At 45.3% G+C, this 26648-nt stretch overlaps 1 protein-coding gene across 4 annotated transcripts in view; it reads right to left on the bottom strand.

Moving 5' to 3' along the window:
• The window catches only part of TPD52L1 (TPD52 like 1), a 90790-nt gene that overhangs the window by 31927 nt on the left and 32215 nt on the right, over positions 1–26648 (bottom strand). For all 4 annotated transcript variants that reach the window (XM_074948370.1, XM_074948369.1, XM_074948372.1 and 1 more), the window contains exon 3: positions 23180–23328. In XM_074948370.1, the coding sequence (XP_074804471.1) occupies positions 23180–23328 (149 nt within the window). The remainder of the gene's footprint in view (positions 1–23179; positions 23329–26648) is intronic.

Genomic DNA, 26648 nt, shown 5'->3' with positions numbered 1-26648 from the left:
AACCCACTGAGTTTAATAGTTACTCCAGATTTACACTAGCCTACGTAAGAGGAGAATCAGACACTGATTTCAATAGAATTACTCCTGAATTACATTCAATTATAAAAATCAGGCCTCCTGTATTTAAGGCATCTACATTTATTTCATGGTATCAGAGGAGAGGGAAGAGGGGATGCATGTCGGGGAGGGGGAGGTGGGTTTTTTTGTTTTTGTTTTTTTAATTGTCCATTTTTTACTCTGCTTGCTTTATCCAAAAAGGGGTTAAATAGAATTTGACACCTGAGCAAATATGGTACATGAATCACTACCAGGATTAATCTGTAATTTAAAGTGAACTGCCTCAATCTGAGTATTTCTAGTATTTACCTTTTGTTATTTTGTTACCTTCAGCTATAGCAATTTAGTTTAAAACTTTTTTTTAAAATGAAATTCTCAGTTCATTTTTCTCTGCAGGAGATAGTACTTAGTGATTCCAATAACCTTCATGATATTATTGGAGGCAATCTTACAGCAGGCATGCACCATGTAGTTAGATGATATTTTTCACAAACTATGTACAGTAAAATAAACTTCATGAATTATTGTGCCACTGTGGTGTTGGATAAACTTACCTCCCAGGGAGCTAAGATATCCTCCATACGTAAAGTAGACTTACAGTATATTTTGATCATACCACCACCTAACAAGCTTGAACGTTATGTAATCCTTCTCGCCTATTTGCGTTGTCTTGAATGATGAGAACAAGGCACTACTGCTGATTTTTATGGCAGACTTAATTCAACCAAATAAAGGGAAATATCGCTTCACACAATATGTAATCAGCAAAAAATACTGCTTCACACAATGTATCCTCAGGCTGCACATATTTATGAGGTCATCAAGTTAGATACTGTAACTAGATACTTAAATGACCAACATTTGCAATTACACAGAGTAAAACGGGATAATCAAATCTCATGCTTCAAGGTACCAGCTCATCTCATGTCAGGAAGGAATTGCTCAACTGTCAAATGAAGTTTGACCTTCCTTTGTAGACTCAAACATAAGCCAGTAGAAAAAGGATATCAATATATTATTTTTATCTCATATGGCAAGTCATGTATTTGATATGACATTTTGATTTAAAAACTTGCATTCTATAGAATTAACAGAACACATTAGTTAGATTAAGAATTGGCTTATTGACACATCTCAAATGCAGTGAGTGTGGCTGTTTCTAATGGGTCTCCCAGGACTGGTTCTTTGTCCAATGCCATTCAAATTTTTTTTTTTTTAATCAATGATATAGCTGAAATCTTTGTTGATAAAGTTGGCAGGTGACACAAAGATTGGTGGGACTGTAAATAAAGAAAACAGCTTACTGTTACAGAATGATCTGAAATTGCATGGTTCAATGGTCACAATCCAACAAGATGTACATCTCATCATATCAAGACCCTGCCATTACAGGTGCCTCAGGAATTGGTGACACCTTGGTCTCTCCTGTTCTCTTCCTGTGGCACACAACAGTTCGGTCTCCCGAGGACTGAAATGCTTAGTCTAACCCAATTTACTGTACAGGGGTAACTGAGTGAAATTAATGGCCTGGTTATGAAGGCTTAATGAGCTAATGATTCCTTCTGGCATTAAATTCTATGAAACTATGAATAATAGTGTATAATATTTTAAAATCAGCTTCAGTAAAGTGTATGACAACATATACTGTAAATTAATGTACCTTCATTTTGCTAATGACATTCAATGTTGTTCTGTTTCGGTCTTTTCTGGCAAAGAATAATCCATTAGGAGCTCTCCTCCGTGATAAAGCTTTCATGAGATGCAAGATGACTCAAACAACAACAAAACCATACAAGAACAGAGCCTGGTGGCAGAAGCCATGTCTTACAGAGCTTGCTTCTTTTTCTGTTTAAAGCATTAGTCAGCTTAAGAATGAAATGTTCTAGAATGAATGTAAAGCAGCTGCGTTTCTGGAAAACACTTGACTTTATAGATATTTTGCTGGGGATTTCATGTAAAAGCTGAGGGCTGACTAGAGCATTAACTAACATTTCATTTGAGCTTTAAAATGCATGTAAATGATATATGTTGCAAGAGTAGTCTATTCTAATAATCCAGTTAAGAACATGTTAAGAATGTCAGTGACTGAGCTTGTATCTTGCCATCTTATCCATGCAGATAAGCACAAAGGTTTATCAGGTGACCTGAACTTAATTCCGACTCTGCAATTGTGTGACAGCAGTTGCAGCTTTCTCTCCTCTTCCTACCTGAAACCTATTATAGCGTTTACAGTAGCAGTGAAGCCAAAATGTAATTATTTTGCCTAATATAGCATTGTAATTGTCTCCAGTGATGGCCAGCTCACTAAATGACACCCGGAAGCATCCCATCAGGGATTGATTAAAAAAAAAAAATCTATATTTAAAGAAAAGGAAAACCCTTTTATCGGCATTCACTAGCACTGCTCTAGTTAAAGCTGTATCAGCACTTTCAGGATAAACCTTTATTTTCAGGGATTTATAATTTGGATCAACACTATCAAAGGTCAAATTCATAGCATCAATTGAATTAATCCATTTGTACCAGGTCAGAATATAGTCCTTCAACTGTAATTTGGAACAAAACAAACACCCCCCCCCACCCCAAAGTTATGCCTGACAGGATTTTTGTTAACAATGTATCCTCTCTCCAAATATATTAAGACAAATGGAAATTACATGGGCACTCTGAAGGGAGAATACCACCTCAAATCATTCCAGGGAATTATGCCCCAGTTTGCCCTCACCCATGGAGAAATCTAAAGAGCAGGCCAGAGGGTCTGGAGACTTATGTATGAGGTGTGCATACAGCAACCACCGAGTGTGACTGAAGCTCAGGTACACATCTCCAAGCTTGCTTTGTCTTCCTGGCTTAGGTGGTGGATCAGTGAAGCTGCAGCAGCACGTGCTTCAGTATGTTCTGTACAAGACTTCCCAGAACCCTGGGTAATTCCTCGGCTGGCTTGCCCAGACTGAAGTGCGTACTGCCATGGCCTTACAACTCTGAGCAAGTTACATTAAAGCGAGCAGTACAGACACCCTGTGATGTTCTCTTGGTACAGTTCCTTTCCCTTGTCCCCTGTAAAATGGGCAGAGGGCTCTGCCCACAAAACCTGCAGATCCTGGGAGATCTGCCAAAGGCTAGTACTGTGCATACAGCACTCTGCGCTGCCTCTTGGGTCCCCTGCCTCCGCTCCATGACTACACTGAAGTCACTGAATGAAATTCCGGCCTCACTGAAGTCAAAACAGTTTTGCCATTGACTTAAATGACCAAGATTTCACCTATTACATCTGTCTGGATCTCCACTCAGAGCAGGAGGGAGGGTGGGGAGAGAATCCACAGGATCAAGAAGGGTCCACTGAGACATTAATACTGACTGTTATATGTAATACTGTCCACTGTCCTGTCATATTTAAAACTGTGAAATGTTTTGGGAAAACAATTGGAAGACGCAGTTGGCCATAAGGCACAACTTATATCTAGTCAGACTTGCAGGGAGAGACACCAGAAAGAGAATGTGGGTAATGTACAAAAAAAGTCGAGTGCTGTGATTAAGATTTCTTTGAACAAAAGTCACAAAAGGACAGGATCTGCTGTCGGACCTGTGCAACCTTGCAGACTTCAACAGGATTGAACAGGAGTAACAGAGCAGAATCTGATCCAGGATCTATACTCCATACTGTGAACATCATTTTGAAAGGGCTTAGAGTGAGTTTACACATGCGATTGATTTTGACCTGAAGTAACAAGTAAGTTCAAATGCCTTTGGTGATCTCATTCTCATCCCCGTTTGTGCTTCATCATATTTGGCACAACTCTCAGATACTATTCAAGACTGACTAGAATAGAAAGGGGGAGGCAAATCATGACAGAGGTGAAGCTGCAGAGGAATAGAAATATAGGGCCAGATACTGCCACCCTCACTCATGCTGAATAGTGCCTTGCTCCATGAGTAGTCCCTTCTGATTTCAACATGACTACTTCTTAAGTAAGGCACTGTTGTGTTGTGAATAAGGATGGCAGAAAGTGGCTTACTGAAAGGTATGAACAGCAGCTGTCTGCATTATGGGCCTGATGCAGAGCTCACTGAAGTCAGTAGGAGGACACCCATGACTGTACTGGGCTTTAGAGTGGGATTTGTGCTGGTGGAACCAATATTGTTATTCCATCACTTTTAAGAGCACTACATGTACTTGCAAATTTTAAAGAACATTTCTAAAAGCAGTGACACATAGCTAGCAAAAATTCCCATGTAACCCCTTGGGGTTTAGAGAGCACAGCCCCTTTAAATCTTTTTCCTATTCGGAAGGGGGAGCAGTGAGAGAAAGGAGGGAAACTTGGGGGTGTGGCTCTGGAACCCGGGGAGAGAAGGGCTGCAGCCGGGAGGCCCAGGACAAAGTGAAGAAGGAGAGAGAACCTGCCTGAAGCCTGGGAAGGACAGGGTGGCCGATCGGGGACACCCCAGGACAGGAGCCAGGGGGAGCACTGTGCCAGGGAGGAATTGCCCGAGGACAGGCTGGAGCTGGACCCAGCATCACTGCTGCCCATAACTGCATGGGGCTGTGAGTACTGAGGCCAGTGAAGAAGCTTGGCAACATGTGACCTCCAGAAGAGGTAAGCGGAATGTCCGGGTTCCAGTAACACAGACACAGGTAACCAACCGCTTTCATGTTCTCTCCACAGGTACCATTGCGGAGAGTGGACCAGATGATATGTCTGGGGGGAGAAAGCAGAAGGAGACTCCGCTGGTTGGAAGGCATGAGATGCGATGTCCTGAGGTTGGGGGTTCCACGACCACCACTCCCAAGAGGAGAAGGCGGGTGGTGGTGGTCGGGGACTCTCTCCTCCGGGGGACTGAGTCATCTATCTGCCGCCCTGACCGGGAAAACCGAGAAGTCTGCTGCTTGCCAGGGGCTAAGATTCGCGATGTGACGGAGAGACTGCCGAGACTCATCAAGCCCTCGGATCGCTACCCCTTCCTGCTTCTCCACGTGGGCACCAATGATACTGCCAAGAATGACCTTGAGCGGATCACTGCGGACTACGTGGCTCTGGGAAGAAGGATAAAGGAGTTGGAGGCACAAGTGGTGTTCTCGTCCATCCTCCCCGTGGAAGGAAAAGGCCTGGGTAGGGACCGTCGAATCGTGGAAGTCAACGAATGGCTACGCAGGTGGTGTCGGAGAGAAGGCTTTGGATTCTTTGACCATGGGATGGTGTTCCATGAAGGAGGAGTGCTGGGCAGAGACGGGCTCCATCTTACGAAGAGAGGGAAGAGCATCTTTGCCAGCAGGCTGGCTAACCTAGTGAGGAGGGCTTTAAACTAGGTTCACCGGGGGAAGGAGACCAAAGCCCTGAGGTAAGTGGGAAAGCGGGATACCGGGAGGAAGCACAGGCAGGAATGTCTGTGAGGGGAGGGCTCCTGCCTCATACTGGGAATGAGGGGCGATCAACAGGTTATCTCAAGTGCTTATATACAAATGCACAAAGCCTTGGAAACAAGCAGGGAGAACTGGAGGTCCTGGTGATGTCAAGGAACTATGACGTGATTGGAATAACAGAGACTTGGTGGGATAACTCACATGACTGGAGTACAGTCATGGATGGTTATAAACTGTTCAGGAAGGACAGGCAGGGCAGAAAAGGTGGGGGAGTAGCACTGTATGTAAGGGAGCAGTATGACTGCTCAGAGCTCCGGTACGAAACTGTGGAAAAACCTGAGTGTCTCTGGATTAAGTTTAGAAGTGTGTGCAACAAGAGTGATGTAGTGGTGGGAGTCTGCTATAGACCACCGGACCAGGGGGATGAGGTGGATGAGGCTTTCTTCCGGCAACTCACGGAAGCTACTAGATCGCATGCCCTGATTCTCATGGGTGACTTTAATTTTCCTGATATCTGCTGGGAGAGCAATACAGCGGTGCATAGACAATCCAGGAAGTTTTTGGAAAGCGTAGGGGACAATTTCCTGGCGCAAGTGCTAGGGGAGCCAACTAGGGGGGGCGCTTTTCTTGACCTGCTGCTCACAAACCGGGTAGAATTAGTGGGGGAAGCAAAAGTGGATGGGAATCTGGGAGGCAGTGACCATGAGTTGGTTGAGTTCAGGATCCTGACGCAGGGAAGAAAGGTAAGCAGCAGGATACGGACCCTGGACTTCAGGAAAGCAGACTTCGACTCCCTCAGGGAACGGATGGGTAGGATCCCCTGGGGGACTATCATGAAGGGGAAGGGAGTCCAGGAGAGCTGGCTGTATTTCAAGGAATCCCTGTTGAGGTTACAGGGACAAACCATCCCGATGAGTCGAAAGAATAGTAAACATGGCAAGCGACCAGCTTGGCTTAATGGTGAAATCCTAGCGGATCTTAAACATAAAAAAGAAGCTTACAAGAAGTGGAAGGTTGGACATATGACCAGGGAAGAGTATAAAAATATTGCTCGGGCATGTAGGAAAGATATAAGGAGGGCCAAATCGCACCTGGAGCTGCAGCTAGCAAGAGATGTCAAGAGTAACAAGAAGGGTTTCTTCAGGTATGTTGGCAACAAGAAGAAAGCCAAGGAAAGTGTGGGCCCCTTACTGAATGAGGGAGGCAACCTAGTGACAGAGGATGTGGAAAAAGCTAATGTACTCAATGCTTTTTTTGCCTCTGTTTTCACTAACAAGGTCAGCTCCCAGACTGCTGCGCTGGGCATCACAGAATGGGGAAGAGATGGCCAGCCCTCTGTGGAGATAGAGGTGGTTAGGGACTATTTAGAAAAGCTGGACGTGCACAAGTCCATGGGGCCGGACGAGTTACATCCGAGAGTGCTGAAGGAATTGGCGGCTGTGATTGCAGAGCCCTTGGCCATTATCTTTGAAAACTCGTGGCGAACGGGGGAAGTCCCGGATGACTGGAAAAAGGCTAATGTAGTGCCAATCTTTAAAAAAGGGAAGAAGGAGGATCCTGGGAACTACAGGCCAGTCAGCCTCACCTCAGTCCCTGGAAAAATCATGGAGCAGGTCCTCAAAGAATCAATCCTGAAGCACTTACATGAGAGGAAAGTGATCAGGAACAGTCAGCATGGATTCACCAAGGGAAGGTCATGCCTGACTAATCTAATCGCCTTTTATGATGAGATTACTGGTTCTGTGGATGAAGGGAAAGCAGTGGATGTATTGTTTCTTGACTTTAGCAAAGCTTTTGACACGGTCTCCCACAGTATTCTTGTCAGCAAGTTAAGGAAGTATGGGCTAGATGAATGCACTATAAGATGGGTAGAAAGCTGGCTAGATTGTCGGGCTCAACGGGTAGTGATCAATGGCTCCATGTCTAGTTGGCAGCCGGTGTCAAGTGGAGTGCCCCAGGGGTCGGTCCTGGGGCCGGTTTTGTTCAATATCTTCATAAATGATCTGGAGGATGGTGTGGATTGCACTCTCAGCAAATTTGCAGATGATACTAAACTGGGAGGAGTGGTAGATACGCTGGAGGGGAGGGATAGGATACAGAAGGACCTAGACAAATTGGAGGATTGGGCCAAAAGAAATCTGATGAGGTTCAATAAGGATAAGTGCAGGGTCCTGCACTTAGGATGGAAGAATCCAATGCACCGCTACAGACTAGGGACCGAATGGCTAGGCAGCAGTTCTGCGGAAAAGGACCTAGGGGTGACAGTGGACGAGAAGCTGGATATGAGTCAACAGTGTGCCCTTGTTGCCAAGAAGGCCAATGGCATTTTGGGATGTATAAGTAGGGGCATAGCCAGCAGATCGAGGGATGTGATCGTTCCCCTCTATTCGACACTGGTGAGGCCTCATCTGGAGTACTGTGTCCAGTTTTGGGCCCCACACTACAAGAAGGATGTGGATAAATTGGAGAGAGTCCAGCGAAGGGCAACAAAAATGATTAGGGGTCTAGAGCACATGACTTATGAAGAGAGGCTGAGGGAGCTGGGATTGTTTAGTCTGCAGAAGAGAAGAATGAGGGGGGATTTGATAGCTGCTTTCAACTACCTGAAAGGGGGTTCCAAAGAGGATGGCTCTAGACTGTTCTCAATGGTAGCAGATGACAGAACGAGGAGTAATGGTCTCAAGTTGCAATGGGGGAGGTTTAGATTGGATATTAGGAAAAACTTTTTCACTAAGAGGGTGGTGAAACACTGGAATGCGTTACCTAGGGAGGTGGTAGAATCTCCTTCCTTAGAGGTTTTTAAGGTCAGGCTTGACAAAGCCCTGGCTGGGATGATTTAACTGGGAATTGGTCCTGCTTCAAGCAGGGGGTTGGACTAGATGACCTTCTGGGGTCCCTTCCAACCCTGATATTCTATGATTCTATGATACTGGGGCTTGTGACTCTGCACTGGGAATAAGGAGGGAAGCTGCTAGTTAGTTAAGTAGGGAGGTTGTCGCTCTGTGTGGCTTTGCAGAGAGCAGCAGAAGAGGGCACTGGAGGGGTTTGTTGGGGAAAGTTCATTGGCGCCGAAGATGACCAGGAGCACCCAAGTCTCACCACTGAACTGGAATTTTGCTCAGGACTCCTGAACTCTGTGTGCAGACACATTGCTCAGTGTCTGCTCTTTCAAACTGTGCTACCACTGGGACTGTGGAGCCTTGGTTTGGATGCAACCCTGTTCTACCGCTCCCCCTACATTTTCCCTTGTTGTTTTTCTCCTCTCATCTCTCTGTAAATAAACATCTCCCTTTGTTATATCCACTGTACTTTTCCTGTGGGTGGGTGTGTTCACTCTGGGGGGTTTGGAACAGGTGCCCCTGTGGTGGAAGGAATTTTTCCTGCTGCATTCCTGCACGCGCCCTCTCTTGGCCAGAGCTGACTGCAGAGCAGACTCCATCTTGGCCACGAGGGTGCTACAGTTACACCCACATTTCCATTCTAATCATTACTTCTGCTTGTTATTAGTCCTGTGTGGGAATTCAGAACACTGCATTCTCAAAATTCCACAGCAGGACTACAATTGCCCATAAATTATGGCTGACTGTTGTAGAGTATCAGAATTCTCTCTCATATTACTGTATAGTTACTGTCATATTAATAAGGACTCCATGTATTGCAGATTTTAAATCCTACAAATGCACAGAGAACACCGTGTCCTTATGTTTTCACATTAACTGGTGGAAATCTGCACAACGAAATAAAGGTTCCCACAAGTAGTAAGGTCTGACTCACCCACAGTTTACAGGATTATTGAGAATTCTCCTGAAGTTCCCTGTGAGCAGAGGAGACCTTGTGCACATGGATTCTCACTAGGGTTTTGGGGAGGTATCCTTGTTCCATCTCTGCAGGTGGGGGTAAGGGCCAGAGGTGTCTGTTGGATTCTCTAATCCCTGCCCAACTCACAAGTAAGTGGCATAAATTCCTTCAGAAAGACAGTTAAGTCATCCTTTGCACCATGCAACACCCCCTGAGGTTTCAAAGGACAGTTAGCATTTGAGTGAGGCCTTGGCACCATGTCTCCTATTGGAACCATGTTGGCTATGGCAACAGTTAGTTAAAGGTGGTGAGCACAGTTCCTTGATTGTGGTAGATCTGCTGAGATGTGTGCACATCTTGGGTAACTCTAGGTTTGGAGGGGGGTAATCCCTTCACCTCTCGCCACTTTCGCAAGACGTGAAAACCCTGCCCCTGCTGAGAGAAGAAATACAGGAATTCTTGGAAGGCAAAACCAAGGGGGCCAATCCTGGGTGGCACTCTGGCAGATCTACACCAGCACAAAGCAGTCCTTCACCTGGTGGATCCAGCCCTCAGAGGATCACTCCTGAGTAGGGGTATCCTCTGGTGATGTCAAGCCAAGGTAGCAGCTCCTAAGACCAACTCTAAAGTCGCCCTCATAAGTGTCCTAAGGTTGCCATCTGGCCAGTTTTTCTACTACCTTGCCAGTCACCAGTCAAAAGATGCAATATGCCACTTTTTTTTTTTTGGCTGCACACATGCAGCCACACACATGGTGATCTTAACTACTGGCTGCACGTGTGACATCTGGGAGCACACCATGGCCCAGCTGGTACCCAGGTCCCATGCTGTGTGAATTCTGAGCCCTCACCTGCCAAAATCACGGTAGTGCTTCTTGGCACTGGGGACTGGCCAGGAAGTTGGACAGACGCATCACCTGAGGGCGAGGCTGACCAGCCAGGAGTATAAGCTAAGGAGAAGGGTGGGGAAGGCAGAGGCTTCTGGGCGGGGACAGTAGGCAGACTTCCCTGGACTGTGCTGTCAGAGGTCTCAGTACCAGCCTTAGAAAGGCTGAAGCAGAGGCTATTATGGAAGACCACAGAACTCATATGGACACAGATGCAGTAGGTCTAACCCATACGAGCCTGTTGTGACTTATACAAGCCTGTTGAGTGGCTGTAGGTACAGTCTTGTGCCCTGGCACAGAGTTGCAGAATGATTTCAACTCCCCTTCGCCTAGGTTGTTTGGGGCTGGGGCTGGCCAGAGGCTGGTTTTTCTGAATCTCAGGAGGTGTCAACCCAAAAGGGACATGGCCAAAGCTTTTCTGTGCTTTGTTGTTACTATGACAGCCCCTTGGCATTGACAGCCATTGTAGATCATAGCAAGACTCTTTACGCTTTCCATCCTCAGCTGCACTGAGCAGTCCTCATTCTGAATAGTGAAATATCCTGAGAAATTTTCCTTGGGAGGTCCGATGTAGTGCAATGGCATATAGATGCGCATATGGAAATGCTATATAGCAGTATTTGCTATTAAATAGCATCCTGGCTCAGTATTCAAGCCTCACAGATCCTGTCCATGCTAAGAGCCATATTTTCCAAAGCTTAAGTTATTGAAATTCATAGCTATGCCCCTAATTGTTTTGGTACAACTAACCGGGGGAAATATAGGAACAGAAGGAATGGTGAAAGCAGCTCTGTTTCTCATTCAAAAGTAGGGCTGGTGGAAAATTTTCCATTGAAACCATTTTTGACAGAAAACTGGGTATTAACTATAATTTTTTTTTTAAAGTTGGCTCTCTGTAGAAAATTTCAGTTTTTTATATAAACACCCAAAATGCCTGAAAACAAATATTTTGATTTGGATAGCCCACCATGGTGCCTCATGGGCACTGTACTTCTGTTTACTCATGTCTTCTCTATGGTCTGTTGCCCTCAGCCAGGCAACATCTCCCATGATGCAATCAAAGTCCCCTTGCCACAATGGCAGACTATGGTGCATCATGGGAAATGAAGTCCAGTCAGGGAGCCTTGCTTATAGAGGAGAATGGGAGCATGAGGTACCTGAAATACAGCTCCCAAAAGACACCACAGCTGCATTAATGAATCTAAATGTTTCAGTTTCCAGGCAAAAATATTTTGGTTTTTTAATTTCTGCCAAAAAGTTGAAAATTTCCATGGGAGGGCACGGGGGGAGGGAGAGGGAGCGGGAGCCCATTTCACTACTAATTCTAGTCAAAAGCAATAAAACATGAAGAAAGGTTATGAGGCATCTGCAAGAGAATAGGCGTGTAACTTTCAGTCACTTCCTAAAGAACTTGTCTTTCAAAACCCTTCTCTAAAAGTCTTTCATTTTCTGTAGTTTTCTGTACTTGCAATGAGAAATACATACTGTAAATTGTCTTTTAGTGGTTAAGGGGAGGAGTCAAGATGAAGCTGGGATTCTACGGTGACATTTTAAATAATTCATTATTTAATAATTTAGTTTATAATCACTGACTTGGGCTTTTAAAACAGTATTACTGCTTTTTATTTCAGTTTCATAAAATGCAATAAATCACCAATATTCTCTATGAATCTCCGTACATATTTTGCTACATGACCTATGGGTTGACTTGCTGTTCATTTAAGAGGAGCTGATTTGACGAGCGGTTTAGGTAAAAGGAGGTTCTGTGACAATTGGAGGCATCATAAGACGGAGTGAAACTGGGGTGTTCCTTGGGAGCCATCAGACTACACTGTGACATGAAAGAAGCTACTACCACATCATCATTAAGAAAAGTTTGGGTATAAGAAATTATTCCCTGGTAATTTAATAGTCCCGATGCTATTGCTACCCAAGATGCTGGAGTGTCCTGCTGCTGCTACCAGAAAGTCCCAGAAGGGCACTGATGGGCAAAACTGCAGGCAAAGTTACCTCTGACTGGATGACCACGGTGAGGATAAAATGTGGACCAGACACCTAGAAATCTTTTCGAGATATATTCAGTGCTTCATGTGAGAGATTGGTGTTCACAGACATAGCAGGAAAAATTAACCTGACATTTGTAGTTTTCATCATATGAAATTTAATGGAAGAAACAGGACCAGCAAGCACTGAACTCTTTAGAGCTGTTTTTCTTCTCTCTCTTCAACACTTAGCCAGACAGTCGGCCGTAGTGATTGTTCACCATTTGGTCCATTTCTGCACAACTGTGAAGGCTTGATGGCCTCAGAGTCCAACATCGGAACAGACTTGATGAACGCATGTAACAGGTGGTCTGCCTCTGGGACACCTCCACCCCTCGATTGGTGGAATTTTATCCTGGGATGTTACAAGCCACCCAGAGAATGGCGTTTGCTGGCACGTCTTGTGGCATTCTTGCAACATGTCAGAAAAAGTAAGGCGCCATTTGCAGACAATGACCCTAGTAGTCTGTAGACTGGAGTGGCCATAAACATCTGCATTACAGATGAAGTCATTCCACTTTATGCCCAATGTATGATGTTGGCATTTTGGGTGGAAAGCCTCCAACTTTGCCCATTCTGAGTGGCGTAGTGTCCATGTTTTGCAGCCATACAACAGTATAGGGAGGATACAGACCGAATAGATCCTGAACTTAGTTGTCATGCTGAGATGATGTTGGTTCCATATTTGTTGTAAATGACCCATGGCAGATGTTGCAATGCCAATCCAATGGAGAACCTCCGTGTGAGAGTTGGAGGAACTGGTGAGTATAGAATCCAAATAGCAAAAGCTGGAGACTGCTTTGACAGTTTCATTATTCAAAGAGATTGGAGTCATGGGTGAATAGATTTTGCAGCTTTGTCTTTGACCGTAAAACATGGAGGCCAATCTTAGCCCACTCCTCCTACATTTTCTGGAGTGCCTCATGAAACCTGTCGGGGTTCTGTACTAGAAGAACATCATCAGCGTAGTCAAGGTCTGAGATGCTTAGGACCTGACAATGCTGCATTATGAAATCTATTGCCTGACAAAAAAGAGCGCAGGGCCAAGATACAGTCCTGCCTGACACCGGATACTGATTTAAAAAGGCTCTGACATCCGATTCCCCAGATGTAAATGGGCCACGGTTCCATTATGCAGCTCTCTAATCAAGTCCAGCAGAGTGGTAGGGACACCTATGCCCTTTAAGGCCTTCCATAGTGCAACACACTCAACTGAATCAAATGTAGCCTTAAGATCAATGTATGCTACGGGCAGGGCCTTCCTGAACTCATGGTGTATCTCCGACAACAAGCGGAGGACCAAAATGGCATGGACCTGTTCCTCGTAAAGCCTGACTGTTGGGGGCAATTCTTCCAATGTAGCAGAGGCTCCAAACGTGCCAGCAGAACATGCGTAAACACCTTCCCTGGAACGGACAGCAAGGGGATCAGCCTGTAGCTCTTACATTCACTGCGCGGTCCCTTGCCCTCAGAGTGAGATCACAATACCGTCCTTCCAGGTGGTTGGCAAGGTTCCTGTTCTCCATACCAGATAAAAGATGGCCAGATGCGATTCTGCTATAGAGTCAATAGCACATTTTAGCAGCTCTGAGGGGATGCGATCAGCACCGGCTTTGCGTCCATCTTTCAGTTTATAGATGGCACTCTTCATCCAATGTTGGTGCATCAGTACAAATGTCTGGGTCTGGAACCGCAGTGGGCTGCTCTGAGCAAGCACCAGCCAGAGGGTGGTTCAGGGCACTGTGATAACGTTCCACCCAGCATGAGAAGATGTCATCATTGATTTATATGGATGGCCTTGGCTGCCGTTCAGGATGCTGTTTGTAGCAACTACCTCTTGACTGCTGATATTGCGAATGGCATGGAATGCTGGCTTCAAGTCGCCCCTGGCTGAGCCAAATTCAATGTCGCCCACCACTTGGTTATAATATGCCTTGCGATCACGGAGTGCCAGGGTGCTAAATTTTCACTTCAGCTGGTTACGAGCGCGCTTATCATCACTATGGCAAGCTGTGGCCTTCAATTTAATTATCTGGAAGGCCTCCTCTGATAGCCATGGTCAACATGTTGAATGCCTACAGCCAATAGTCTGCTCAGCAGATTGATAGGAAATAGAAGAGAACAGTGACCAGGCAACCTCCATGTCATCCGGCAAGTTGGCTAATGCTGAGAATCTATTGCTAACGTCAATATAAAACCTGTTGACTAAACCTGGCACTTAAAGTGTGTCGATGTCAAACCTCCTCTTCATCCTCCTCCTCCTCCGAGGGTTTACCTGCTCAGAGTGTCAAACACCATATTGGCAACCACTAGGTGGTGACTGTGTCCTCAGCACATTCCGCACCACGATATACCCTACAGGAGGCGAAGAGACGTCTGTCACATGTGTTGATGTGGTCCAGCTCCTTCTGAGTGATGCCATCATGAGAGATTCATGACATCTGGCATATGCGTCGCCACTTGAACCATGACTCAAGAAGGGAAAGATTCTAGGAGGCGCAGAATGTGAGCAAGTGGCAAGAGTTACCATTGAGTGTGCCTGAACCATAATGACCAATGACCTGTTCAAAACCCATTCACAGGGGGCCAGTATGTATGTTTAGGTCACCCAGGATCACAAGATTGTCATGTGGAGGGACTGTGCATACTAGATGTTCCAATTAATCGTAAAAATGATCTTCAACTGAATCAACAGATTCCTCTATCGGCACACAGACTACTATGACAGTGAGGTAACTGTGCCAATGTTTAAGACGTGCAATAAGTAAACGAGAAGACAGTGGCGCCGGCAAGGCATCTACAGCTGAGAATAAAGCAGGGGCTTTAACCCTGGTGCTGAGTGCTAAATTATTCATAGTCAAAAGCAAGAGCAAATTATTGTTCTCCCCCTCCCCAAAGAAAAAAAAATATATATATATACCACCTTTTCCCACTGCGATGAGACGGAGGCACAGTAATGTGACCCTTTTCTTGGTCTAACAGTAATGCCTTCACGCTATGCAATCCGAGCTGTTGAGTCTTTCTCAGCAATTTCCTTCACTTGGGTAGCTAGGTGCAGTGCTGTCCTGCATCTTCGCAGCGTGTGCATTTTCAGGGTTCATGTTGGATCTATCCACCTTGCATAATGCCCAAGGCGATATTTCGGACAAGCCTTCATCGCTGATGGCATAGCTCCAACGAGCAATCCCCTACTTCAGATGTTACACCCGCTCCACCACGATGGGGTACAGGTCAGACTGTTTCACTGCATGACTTATGTTACAATATGGAAATGATCAGTGTGTGTTTCTTATTGCTTAGTATCGTATACTGGGAACTGCAAAAAATTCATTTCAAAACATGAAAGCAAAAGAAGTTCACCCACTCAAATGCAAAGCAATACCTATAACCAAACAAGAATTCAGGTTACATAAGCCCCTTTCCTGGATAGCAAAATACTAATTAGGAAAATAATTTTACAAATTATCAGTGGAACATTGTAAATAAAAAAAATTATACCTTAATCCAAAATTGTTAGCTTTGCCTTTAAAACCCACCAACATTGTCCTGCTTCATTAAAAAGTGCAATTATTTATATTTAAACAAAAAAATAATCACACATACTGCTCTAAACTAACCAAATTCCTGGCAATCTCTATTCACTGCAAACCTGAGCTCAGGAAAATCATCTTTCTATCTGAATGCCCCCTCACCACCACAAATATGAAATGAATGAAGTTGATTAGCTATTCTTTAGGAAGAAAAGGAGTACTTGTGGCACCTTAGAGACTAACAAATTTATTTGAGCATAAGCTTTCATGAGCTACAGCTCTCTTCATCAGATGTTTTATATAGGCAAAAAGGCCTGTGAAAATAAAGCTCACCTCCCCAGACATGCAGGTTATGCTAAAATCAACCCATTGTAGAATAACAGAGGAAAAGAATGAACAAGAAAATTGATTATGAACAGATTTGAAATAATTCTAGTCATGACAGAAATCATAGAAACTGGAAGGGACCTTCCTGGTTCATCTGGTCCAGACCCCTGCACTGAGGCGGGACTAAGGATTATCTAGACCAGAGTTTCTCGCAACAAAATTTTTGATGGACTCAGAGTGCAGCCACCAACTCTTGCTGACAATTTTTCCGAAAATACTTAATTAACTTTAGGAGAAAAATAATTGTGCACATAAACACATCCAAATCATTGTCATTAATTTACATTATTTTTTATTATTATGGAGTCTGCAAAAGAACCCCAAAACCCTATGTACAGTCATCTCTATTCTTTACTGGACCTCAACATCATAGAAACACCAATAAGGTGCTTTGCACATTGTCTTCTTTGTTATTGTTTCTTTTGCTTTTTTAGTAAAATGTGGATGTCTGTACAACAGTTCTACCCGGAATTTGCTCCTATTTTTGTGCTCAGCACATGAAATGGAGCAGGAGCCCCTCACTCTGCCCGGGAGCTGCCAAACCCTGCAGCACGTGGAGGCCACTCAACTGCCTGCAACTGTAAACAGCAACTATAAACAGCGAGTGTGGCCCCAGGAGGGGGAAATGCTGACCTCTGTCCGTCTGTCCCTGCCTTCTGCAGCCAGTCAGCGAGAGACAGCCCCAGGAAAGGTGAGTTGGGAACTCACTGGCTGCCTGCAGAATCCCAGGTTCCCTGGGCTCTGGCCGGGTGGGAGCGGGGGAACTGCCCAAAGGAGCACCCAAGTGACCAAAGGCCGCAGCCACCTTCACAGACAAGAGCTGCCTCTGGCGCCACTCACACCAGCCCCACGTCTCCAGAAGCACTGCCCAGAGCCCCCGAGGAAGCTGCCCAATGCAGGGCGCCAATCTCTGCTGGTAGCACCAGCAGAAACACCAGTGTGGCGCAGCTTTCTATCCTTAGTAACAGCTATTAAGGAGCAACAGCGGGGTGCTGCAGGGAGGGGCACTGCTTTGCCCCTTCGCCCAATATCCACCTATGCTTTGGAGGCTGTCGTGGCCACACAAAAAATCCACATGCAGCCACAGTGGCTGCATTTGAGAAACACTGATCTAGACCATCCCTGACAGACCACCCCAGTCTAACCGGTTGTTTTAAAACTTCCAGTGACACATTTCACAACCTCCCTAGGTAATTTGTTTCAGTGCTTAACCAGTGTTTACAGTGAGGAAGTTTTTCCTAATGTCTAACCTAAATCTTGCTGCAATTTAAGCCCATTGTTTCTTGTCTTGTCCTCAGTGGATACGGAGAACAAAGTATCAGGGGGTAGCCGTGTTAGTCTGTATCCCCGAAAAGAACAAGGGTCTGGTGGCACCTTAAAGACTAACATTTATTTGGGCATAAGCTTTCGTGGGTAAAAAAACACTTCAGATACATCTGAAGTGTTTTTTTACCCATGAAAGCTTATGCCCTGTCAAGGTTCCTTCCCCCACTCTGAACTCTAGGGTACAGATGTGGGGACCGGCATGAAAGACCCCCTAAGCTTATTCTTACCAGCTTAGGTTAAAACTTCCCCAAGGTACAAACTTTTACCTTTTTGTCCTTGGACCTTATGCTGCCACCACCAAGCGTGTTAAACGAAGAACAGGGAAAGAGCCCACTTGGAGACTTCTCCTCCCCACCTTCAAAATATCCCCCCAAGCACTACACCCTCTTTCCTGGGGAAGGCTTGATAAAAATCCTCACCAATTTGCATAGGTGAACACCGACCCAAACCCTTGGATCTTAAGGGCAATGAAAAAGCAATCAGGTTCTTAAAAGAGAATTTTAATTAAAGTAAAAGAAAAACTTCTGTAAAATCAGGAAGGGAAATACCTTACAGAGTAGTCAGATTCAAAACATAGAGAATCCCTCTAGACAAAACCTTAAGTTACAAAAAGACATAAAAACAGGAAATATACATCCCATTCAGCACAACTTATTTTATCAGCCATTTAAACAAAACAGAATCTAATGCAAATCTAACTAGATTGCTTACTAACTCTTTACAGGAGTTCTGACCTGCATTCCTGCTCTGGTCCCAGCAAAAGCATCACACAGACAGAGAGGACCCTTTGTTTCCCCCCACCCCCTCCAGCTTTGAAAGTATCTTGTCTCTTCATTGGTCATTTTGGTCAGGTGCCAGCGAGGTTGTCCTAGCTTCTTAACCCTTTACAGGTGAAAGGGTTTTGCCTCTGGCCAGGAGGGATTTTATAGTTCTGTATACAGAAAGGGGGTCACCCTTCCCTTTATATTTATGACATGCCCAAATAAATCTATTAGTCTTTAAGGTGCCACCAGACTCCAAGGAGAACAAATTATCACTAAGGCTGCAAGTAGTCGGTCACGGAGGTCACTGATTCCGTGACTTTCTGTGACCTCCGTAGTGGCTGGTGGCTGCTGCTGGCCCAGGGCAGCCCCTGGGCCAGCAGCAGCAGTTTGTGTGTGTAGGAGGGGGCTCAGGGCTAGGGGCAGGGGGTTGGGGAGTGTGGGGGGGTGCTTACCTCAGGGTGGGGGACTCCCTGGCTCCCACCTGGCATGGCACCTCTGCAGCTCCTAGGCAGCGGAAGGGTGTCCGCACCACACGCTGCCCGCGTCTGCAGGTCCCGCCCCTACAGCTCCCATTGGCTGTGGTTCTGGGCCAATGAAGCTGCGGCAGCCAGCACTTGTGGCAGGAGCAGTGGAGCCCCTGCCCTGGCCCCTGCCTCCACTGCCTAGGAGCTGCAGGGACACGGAGCTGGGTAAGAAGCCCCGCCAACTCTCCCTCCCCCAGTACCAGTGGTGTGGCCCAGCCACTCCCCACCACCAGTACCAGTGGAGGTCCCAGACCACCTCCCCCAGCACCACTGTTCCCTCTAAGCTGTGCACGCGCACACAGATATTAAACCCCACGCACACGGCGAAACACCACGTGCGCTCCAGCTTCGGTGGCGGCTTTTTTTGTGTGTGTATTTTTTTTTGTTTGGTTGGTTGGTTTTTTTTTTGTTTTTTTTTTTGTTGTTTTTTTTCTTTATGCGCTTCACCAGCAGCACAGAAGAAATTTTTTGCGCACACAGCCTGTTAAAAATTAGAGGGAACATTGCCCAGCACCTGTGGCGCCCTGCCCAAGTTTTAGTCAGGGAGAGTATTTTTAGTAAAAGTCATGGACAGTGAATTTTTGTTTATGGCCTGTGACCTATCCATGACTTTTACTAAAAATACCCAATGACTAAAACATAGCCTTTATCACCACCTTCCTCTTTGTAACAACCTTACACATACTTGAAGACTTATCATATCCCCCTTCAGTCTTCCTTCTCCAAATTAAATAAACCCAAGTTTTTCAATCTTTCCTCATAGATCTAGACCTTGAATTCATTTTTGTTGCTCTCCTCTGGGCTTTCTCCAATTTGTCCACCTTTCCTGAAGTGTGGTGCCCAGAAAGTAAATAAGTTAGCTCAAACAGAAGGTATTTTGCATTCACGGCTGAAAGATTTGAATAGCCTTCCGGATTTTCCTTTTGAAAGCTACTTCGCTGCAAAATGCCAGAGCTATTGTTGTAAATATAGCATCTCACTGGAATTAATGGGAGTTGCCTGTGTGCACAGAGGGCAGAATTTAGCTCTTTGTGTGCTACTGTCCCAGAGCTATGTGGCGACCTTGCAGGCAGCTTGAATCTATAGGAAACATTAGTCCATGTAGCCCATATTTATGGTCTTCCACAGTATGGGAGAAAAGCCATGCACATTTTCTGCTGGACAGAATCCTTTGAAGGTGACATTTCTGGCACTATCAGTGACACTTCAACAAAGCTGGTGAACATCTAAAATGTTTTCAAATCTAGACGCCTAAAGTTAGGGCCTATATCTACAGTTAGGCAGCAAGCAGATTTTCAAAAGGCACAAATAGCAGTTAGGTGCTCAAGTTACCACTAATTTTTGGGTACCCCCCATTTCTAGGAGCCCATTTAGGCTCTTTCCTAAAAATCAATGATGGATTGGGTGCATTCTTCTTCGCGCTTTTGAAAATCTCCCAACATTAAAAAAGGAGCCTTACTTCTGGAGATGCTGGACGTCTACAAATCCCATTAATCTCGGCTTGAACATCAGGGTATTTTAATTAAGATATCTAAATATGGATTTACGAGCCTAAATTTGGGCACCCAAATATTCTGGCCTTTGTTCTTTAATTGGCTCCTGATTTAATAAGGATGAAGGCAAATATAAACAAGGAAACTTTGTGGGTAAGGCACTGACTCCATGCTACCACACTGAATTAATAATGTTATTAGGGTGACCAGACCAGGGCTGCCCCGGGGGGGAGGAGAGAAAGTGGGGCAATTTGCCCCAGGGCCTGGGCTCCGCAGGGGCCCCCACGAGTATATAGTATTCTATAGTATTCCAACTTTTTTACGGAAGGGCCAGTGGCGTAGCCAGGTCGAGCGAACAGGGGAAGCGATCACAAAAAAGGCGCCACCCGCTGCGGCACTTTTACTCACCCGGCGGCGCTTTTACTGACGGGGCGGTGCTCCGGGTCTTCGGCGGCAGGTCCTTCAGAGCCGCCAAACACACCCGGAGCAAGTGAAGGACCCACCACCGAAATGCTGCCGAAGACCCGGAGTGCTGCTGGGTGAGTAAAAATTAAAAAGGCACTTCATTAATTAAAGAGCCCCTGAAATTGCTTTGCCCCAGGCCCCCTGAATCCTCTGGGCAGCCCTGGACCAGACAGCAAGTGTGAAAAATCGGGACGGGGGTGGGAGGTAATAAGAGCCTATATAAGAAAAACACCCTAAAATCGGGACTGTCCCTATAAAATAGGGACATCTGGTCATCCTAATTGTTATTAGAATGTTTATTCAACCTACGGTCATCTTCTACCACCAAATTTTTGCCGGGAGAGATCCTTCAATGTGAATTCCCACTGAAGCCAACAGAAGTCCAGGCTGTTTAGCACTTTGCAGATCTGGATGCTTTACAGGGAGGCACAAATGGGAATTTATTACCCATCTCCAGTTAACTTTCAGTGGGAGATAGGTGCCTAAACTGCCCTTTGTGCTTTGGAAACTCTTCCTTACCGCTCTTAATTTTTAATTGTAATGACTGTCCTGATGATCAGGTCTCATGCAAATCATCCTGCTTATGTGCCCCATCTATAGAAGCTTAAAACTGACAAGTTTGATTTAGAAATTCTGCCAGGCTGCCTCACTGAAGTTTTAGTTCTGGTGCCTCATGTCCCCATTCTTTCATTAGGCCTGGCTGAACTACATCTTCCATGTTTTGGAGTGTTTGCGTTTTTAATAAACGCCCACAAAGCCAAACCTTTACATGGAAAACACAATTTTTGTTTTTGCTTTTTTAAAAAATAATTTTTCCAAAACAACAATTTTCTGTCACAAAACAGCTTTGACAGAGAACTTCCACCCCACACTACAGTTACACTAGATCAGTGGTCCCCAAACTTTTTACCTCTTACCCCCCCTTTAGCCCTTTCTCCGCCCCCCCTCCCCCAGAGCCGGATCCAGGAATGGGGCTACGGCTCTGGAGTTGGGGTGCAGAGGGGGTAAAGGGGTAAAGGCTGGGGCCCCAGCTGGAGCTCGGGACAGGGCTGAGAGCAGAGCTTTGGCCGGGGCCCTGGGAGAAGGGGCTGGCAGCTGGGGCAGGAGCCAGCAGCGGAGCTGGATGGTGCTCCTGTCCCACTCCCCGTGAGGGCTGGCCCAGGCCCTGGCCATGACCCCCGGAACGTTCCTCTGTGCCCCCCTACCGGGGCGCACCCAACTGTTTGGGGACATCTACACTAGATTTTCCTTTTTATTTATTATTCATTCAGTACTCAAGTGCTGTAATTTTAGGGAAGATACAATGTGTTCATAAATATTGATGTTGAATTCCCACTCAAAGTGAAAAACTCAACCTTAACTATGGAGCTGAGACCTGCACCTCAATAATGACTGTAGGCCTTCTCGCAGTTTTAGAGCTTGATGTTTTGTCTGTCTCTTGTTTTGTTGAAACTCCATTTCTCCCAGTCAGCTTTTACCTCACATACATAAAAAGTTATTCAGTCAGAGTGCTGTTCCTGCCCTAGGTCTCCACATTTTGTGGCGGACTCAGGGTAGGTCTTATCACTGTTTCTTTACATGCATCAGTAACTCCTTTCCCCATGCAAGCCCTACGTTAGTTTTACCCGGCAGCACAAACAAAAAAAAATCCCCACCCTAAAAACAAGCAACCCCTTTTTTCAAAAACACCCTTTTGGCAGACAACAATGAGCTAGACCATGAGGGTTCTACAGTATCATTGGTTTGTTTTTTAAAAGATTTACAGGACAGAGACTTTTACTGAGCTGGTTTGTTAACACTTGAATTTCAATTACCATCATTTATACATTGCAAGTCGTATACCAATACCCTGCATTTCTACAGTATCTTTAATGCATGGATCTCACCTAAATTGAACTTCTCCACATTCTTGGAAACTAGGTAAGTATTCTTGATATCTATATTACACACAGGTAAACAAAAGCCGACACACAAAGTGATTTAACTCAGCTCAAACTTCAAGCCAATAGCAAAGGTCTGAATAAACTCAGAAATCATGAAGTTACGTCCCTCTGTTCTAACCACTAGACACAGCACTGTTTCTCCTATGACTATTGCCCGATTTCAGTTACTGAAGTAAACTATGAAAAACTGTAGAAAATGCCCATATGGAGTCATACATAATAGTTCTGTGAGCACTGGAAGTAATTTTTTTAATTCAACCAGAAGTATGTTTCTTGTTGCTGCTGCTGTTTTGGTACACAGAAAAGAGCTAAGAAGTAGGAAAACAAATATAATGCCATCAGATCAAAAATATTCTCCCACTAATCTGGGGTTCATGTGATATGGGCAACATTTGGTGGTGTACTGTAGGATTTTTGTCGTCGTCGTCACAGGATTTTTTTGAACCACTTAAGTGCTTTGAAGAACCTGCCATGTCACTTCCTGCAGCTTGCTCAAGTTTGGCCACATTTTTCAGCAGATAGCACTGTACGAGGCCCCAAAATACACAGTACAATAATATGCTACTTAGTGGAGAGGAATGAAAATGTACAGGTTTTGTACTCACGCAGAAGTCGTCTGCATGTCGTGCCAGCTTTTGCTAAAGTTCTGTTTCAGCTCATTCATCAGGTTGATACCAAGCTTTTGTTTTATTTCTGCCAGGTGCTTTTCTTTGGCTGCTAACACTTGCCGTAAAGTTGAAATTTCATCCTCTAGCTGAATAGAATAAAAAAATGTTAGCTAGTCATGGAAAGATAAATAAGTATCACATGGTCAGAGTTAAAAATCTCGACTGAGGTTCACATGAATCTGTATTTGACAGTGAGGCATATGTGGGGGAAAGGGGATTAAAGCAATTTTGCTGGTCCCTGGGAAGCTACCCGGACTACCACATCCATTATTACAATTCTGCTCAAAATGCACATCTCCTTAAATGTATGGCCCCACACTCCTCACATGCACCTAGTAAAGGGGAGAGTTCTCTCACCATTGGGAAGCAACTGTGCAGCAAAATCTGCTTGGAGGCATCACCAGTCTTTACATGACACAAGCACTTGATTTACACAGAAAATGGGAATGGGTAGGAGCAGGGGAAGACCATGTAACACAGCCACCTTCCTTTGAATGCGTGTTTGCATTTCCTATTTACAGCTTCCACTTAAAAAGTATCACAGCCCTCCTGTCTCGGAGCATATAAAATACACATACCGCTCCCCAGCTTAATAGGTTTTAAATAAAGAGCATTGTTTTTCAAAAACCATTATGCTTTTTCTGTGTGAGACTTTTAATCTCTGTTGCTGTTTTATATGGTTGAAATAATAAAAATATATATTTTTAAAGCATTAGATGTCACCAAGGGTGGCCAAGTATGAGTCAGAGTACAACAGAGACTCTTATAGCGTAGATACAGGGACTGCTATTGAAACTGGCCCTTGTCTAAGGGGTTTGGTGTGCATTGCCATAAACCTCCTTGCCCAGCCTAGCCACGTCCTCAGGGCTAGTAACAATCTGGCCTGTAATTTATCAACCCATCCCAAGATAAGGGGGAAGGAGACATTTCTAGAGAAAAACACTTCACTACATTTAAGGTACCAGCTATAGAGCCTAGAAAAACATAGTGCTGAAGACCAGGCTACACATTATCGGCCTGGTTCTCTGCTTCACAGCAGCCCCTTAATGTCACTCCAGCAGCCAAAGGGGCTGACTAGAGAGAGTTGAAGGGCTCACCAGGAATTTTCCTGGCAAAGAAGAAATTCCTGCTTTATAATAAAAGGAGGCGGAGCAGAGCTATACCATCTCCCTCACATCCCCTGGTATATGGACGCGCCAGGAGAAAGGGAGTAGTTGAAGAGCCCTCTCTACTCTGGCTATCCCATTGGCTATAGGGATCCATGGGCAATCCAAGCATAAAAGCTAGAGCAGCAGCCTTGAAGACCTGAGAATACCAAAGGCAAAAAGGTGTCTTAAAATCATTTTGCTTGTCCATACCCAGCCTGGGAGTGGAGGAACAGAGAATCAAGGCCTACGCCTTTGGTCTTCTATTTCTGAAAAGTTTTTGGACTTGATAACTACAGACTAAATTTTACTTGTGGGGGAAAAATCAGTGGGACTCCTTGCATAGACACAAAACAAGCAGACAGACACTGCCCTGTAATCTGCCATCTAATCTTTAGTAACATTTTAGTTAAGGGGGGAAAAAGGGAAACTAAGAACTGACCTTGAACTAACCAACTTGTGCATGAGTAAGTTCTAAAGAATATGTTCAGTCCAAAGCAATCTATGGTGCTACTTTTCGTACTCTGGCAGACATCTTTTCAAACACAATTTTTCAGACTTCATTTTATACAAAATAATGGGGTTACCTAGCATATGAATAGGACATTTGGCTAAGGAGAGGACAACTAGAAACAGTTCACCATTTATTCAATCTTCTCATGCCATTAGTCTGCATAGGGCTTAAAATCTCTACCTCACAAAACAAGCAGCCCCATGTAATAATTAAGTTGCAGTCGTGGTGAAGGTGAAGGACAAATATAGTTATTCTTGACAACACAATTAGAATTTCCATTAAAACGGTTTTGTTTTTTCCTGTGTATCCTATTTATAGATATCTATGTATAGGGTGGCCAACTTTCTAATGTCTGAAAATTAGACCCCCAACCTATCGTTTCCCTCAAGGCCCTGCCCCTGCTCCACTTCTTCCCCCAGGCCCCACTCACTCCTCTCCTGCCTCCCTCACTGCTTTCTCCCCTCAACTCCAGCCTGAACAACCCCAAGGGACTTGGCATGCTGGAGCTGGGGTTGGCACCTGGCAGTGAAGAGTGCTGCTGCTGCACAGGAGCAGCCAGGCAGCCCCACTGGTGAGCTAGGGCATGGCCCTCTTGCCCAGCAGCCCCTGCCTCCCTCGGCGCTGTCTGCCCAGCAGCCCCCTTCCCCACCCGCTCAAGCCCTCTCTGCCCTGGAGCTGCCTGAGAGAGTGGCTGGGGGGGGAAGAACCAGCTGGCGGGGCAGCTCAAGTTCCTTCCCTCCTGGGGAACATTCCATGCCTGCTTTTACGGGAAGATCTTGGTGGTTGAGCAAAATGCAGGACCACTACCAATAACTGGGATATGCATTATCATACTTATTGCCAAAAGCAGCTAAATCAGTAAGCCACTGCAACGGCCTTAGCATAACTAAGCAAGCAGCTGGGGGCGGGGACGGTTTGACCCTCTGTCCTTCCTGATAAGATCTGAAATTGCTGAGGTATGTGTTTTAGAAAAACAGGAAGCTTATCCATATCTGCCCTGTGGGATGTGTTTGTCAGGGCCCTCAAACCATGCGGGCTCTAACAAAACCAAAACCAAAACACACACCACATCTAATTGATGGTTTAAGAAAAGCTTCTTGCTTAACCTTTGAAATTGCTTGCTTAACAAGTTCTTTTTTTGATTGACAGGTTATTGTTACACAAACCTGAATAAATAAGGAGAGAAAGTATGGGGTAGTTGGACTCTTCAGAAACACTTCGTGGACATATCGTAGGGTCCTGAGTGGCAACTGAGTGACAGGCCAATTGGACAGCTGTTGTTGTACCACTCGAAGACTGCTCCAGACTTTGGTAATTATTGATTTTGGGGGCATTTTACTAACCTGTTGCGGATGTGTCTAAGCACTTGAGACTAAATAAAGTGGAGCTTTAAGTGAAAGCACTCTTGTGGTGGACTGTTCATGCCAACCACCTATCAGACGGCCCGTCTCCATTGATTTATTTCCTGCTACTGCCTTACCAAGAGTAATTGTTACCAAGAGCTTTGGATGTTTAGAACCACGGTAACACACTGGGAGTCCCTCACCCCGCTCACCGTGGACCCCCACACTCCTCAAAGGAGCTGCTTGCGGCCTGAGCTTGTGCATGTATGCCACAGGAGCCACCACTTCAGGGCTGGGCAACAGGCTGCCACTCCCCTGCCCTACAGCCCTGCAGTAACTAGACTTTTCATGTCCGGTTAGTATATCGGACCAGATTCTGCCAGGTTCCCTTTTCAACCTGACTT

This window comes from Natator depressus, chromosome 3 (genome assembly GCF_965152275.1).
Source record: "Natator depressus isolate rNatDep1 chromosome 3, rNatDep2.hap1, whole genome shotgun sequence".
Classification (NCBI taxonomy): Eukaryota; Metazoa; Chordata; order Testudines; family Cheloniidae; genus Natator; species Natator depressus.
This window is presented reverse-complemented; position numbering and strand designations above follow the sequence as displayed.